Raw genomic sequence first — 1877 nt, forward strand, 5'->3', positions numbered from 1 at the left:
AAACATTCATATGTAGACATAAAAGGCATATGACATCTTTACATAAGTATACATAGACATTCATAGAGGCTACATTGGCATTCATAGCCTATACAAAGGCGTTCACATATATTATAAAAACACACATATATTTGCTTACCTTATCTCTTTCCTCTGGTTTGTAGTGGGTTCTCAGTAATTAGCAGAAGCTACTGGTAGAGTGCCCACCACGGAAACATACTAGGTACACAGCATCCCCCACTTGCCGCTCGGGTTCTTTGGGAATGACAACAAATGTATTCATGATGCATGGATTCGATATCCGAGAAAGTTGAGGGTTCCAGTAGCCACTTCTGGGTTCTGGGAGTTCTCTGAGTATCTGAGTTACCTTTTGCAACAATGTTGAGCTGCTTTTGGACAGCGCCTGGGGCTGCCTGCCCTGTTGTCTTATGATTTTAACCACTTCTCTACTGTACAATAGCTTATTACTCTTGTGTTACTGACTGTAGAGCTGTTTGTTAAGGTCTTAGAAACAGATCCTAAAGAACAGATATGCTGTCCACAACTGGTTGATTGTGATATTTTACTATCCTTCAATAATTCAGGTTTTATCAACTCCTCTTGCCTCTTACCTCAACTCCTGTCATTCCTCCTTATCACCAAAAACAGTCAGGTTAGATTGAGTATAGCTTACTACCTTGCCTGCCTGTCCTCTGCACGGCCTCCTTTGCTGCCCCTGCATGTTGTCACTTGGAAACCTGTACACAGCATTGTCCATACTCTGACATCAGCACTCCACCCCTGCACCTCACACCATCTCAACTGATCCCTCCTTGGATCTTCCCCATGAATAGTTAATCACATAGTTTCTTAAATCATCCCATCTCCTATTCCCTGAGTATTTCACGGTTATCCATGATACAAAGACCCTCCCTGCACAAACTCCTTGGTACCTCTTCTGGTAGCTCCTCCAATGGTGACTCTGCCAGTCAGAGAGACGGATTGGCCAGCTGAGGTCACATGTTTAGGAAGCCGAGCTAGTGCAAAACAATCATAATTACATACTAACAGTAGGGTACCTGCTGAAGCCTTTTTGCCTGTTATGCGCTTGCATTTTGGATAATAAAACACTGTGCATGCTGGTCTTCGAAAATGGCCATAAATCTAACCTCCATTTAAATGCCTTGCTCTCCAGTGAAGCAACCAAGGATTGTAAACGAATTAACAAAGTCATGAAATGGTGAAAGACTTCCTGTAAAGTGTCCAATCAATTGCATTTTGTTTTAATTGTTCCCGACCCCCAACCTACTATGCTTGATCTTGATATGTGTGTATATCTTTGTTCCACTCACACCATTCTCTTCCCATCCCTCCATCTCTCCATCCCTCCATCCCTCATCCCTCCATCCCCTCCATGATCCATTCCCCATGACAGCCAGGAAGCTGAGTTTCAAAGAGTCCGGGTCCGGATGGCAAGCCTCCCAGGGGGCAGAGTATCAAGAGCCGGCAGACGTCGATGAGCGACCGGCGGTCCCCAGGGACTGAGGCTCGGGTACGGAGGGCACCAGCCTGCCAAAGGTCCAGAAGAGCTGGAGCTTCAATGACCGCACCGCTTCAGACTCTCCCCGCCTCAAGAGCCAATCACGCTCCACTGCCGATGGTGAGAGGAACTAATTAATTGTCATGATTGGTCAATTGTTGGGATTTGACCGCTTAGAGTATAAGAGAGATGGGTTGTAATTGGTCATTTGTAAGAGTTGGTGTTCATGGTAGACTGGGGGAGAATTTTCTGCTAGGAAGTTTGTGGTGATTCATTGTAAATCTCCCTAAAAAAACACGGAATATAGAAAAGGGATGCAATGTCATTTTTCCTTTTGTCAAAATGGTGATCTTGCCCT

At 44.9% G+C, this 1877-nt stretch overlaps 1 protein-coding gene across 1 annotated transcript in view; it reads left to right on the forward strand.

Moving 5' to 3' along the window:
* LOC123491171 (TBC1 domain family member 10B-like) overlaps positions 1-182 on the forward strand; it is a 13955-nt gene extending 13773 nt beyond the window's left edge. Inside the window, exon 4 of the mRNA XM_045221013.1 lies at positions 165-182. Coding sequence (XP_045076948.1) covers positions 165-182 — 18 coding nt within the window. The remainder of the gene's footprint in view (positions 1-164) is intronic.
* Positions 183-1877: the final 1695 nt, after the last annotated feature.

This window comes from Coregonus clupeaformis, chromosome 7, assembly GCF_020615455.1.
Source record: "Coregonus clupeaformis isolate EN_2021a chromosome 7, ASM2061545v1, whole genome shotgun sequence".
In the NCBI taxonomy this organism is placed as follows: domain Eukaryota; kingdom Metazoa; phylum Chordata; class Actinopteri; order Salmoniformes; family Salmonidae; genus Coregonus; species Coregonus clupeaformis.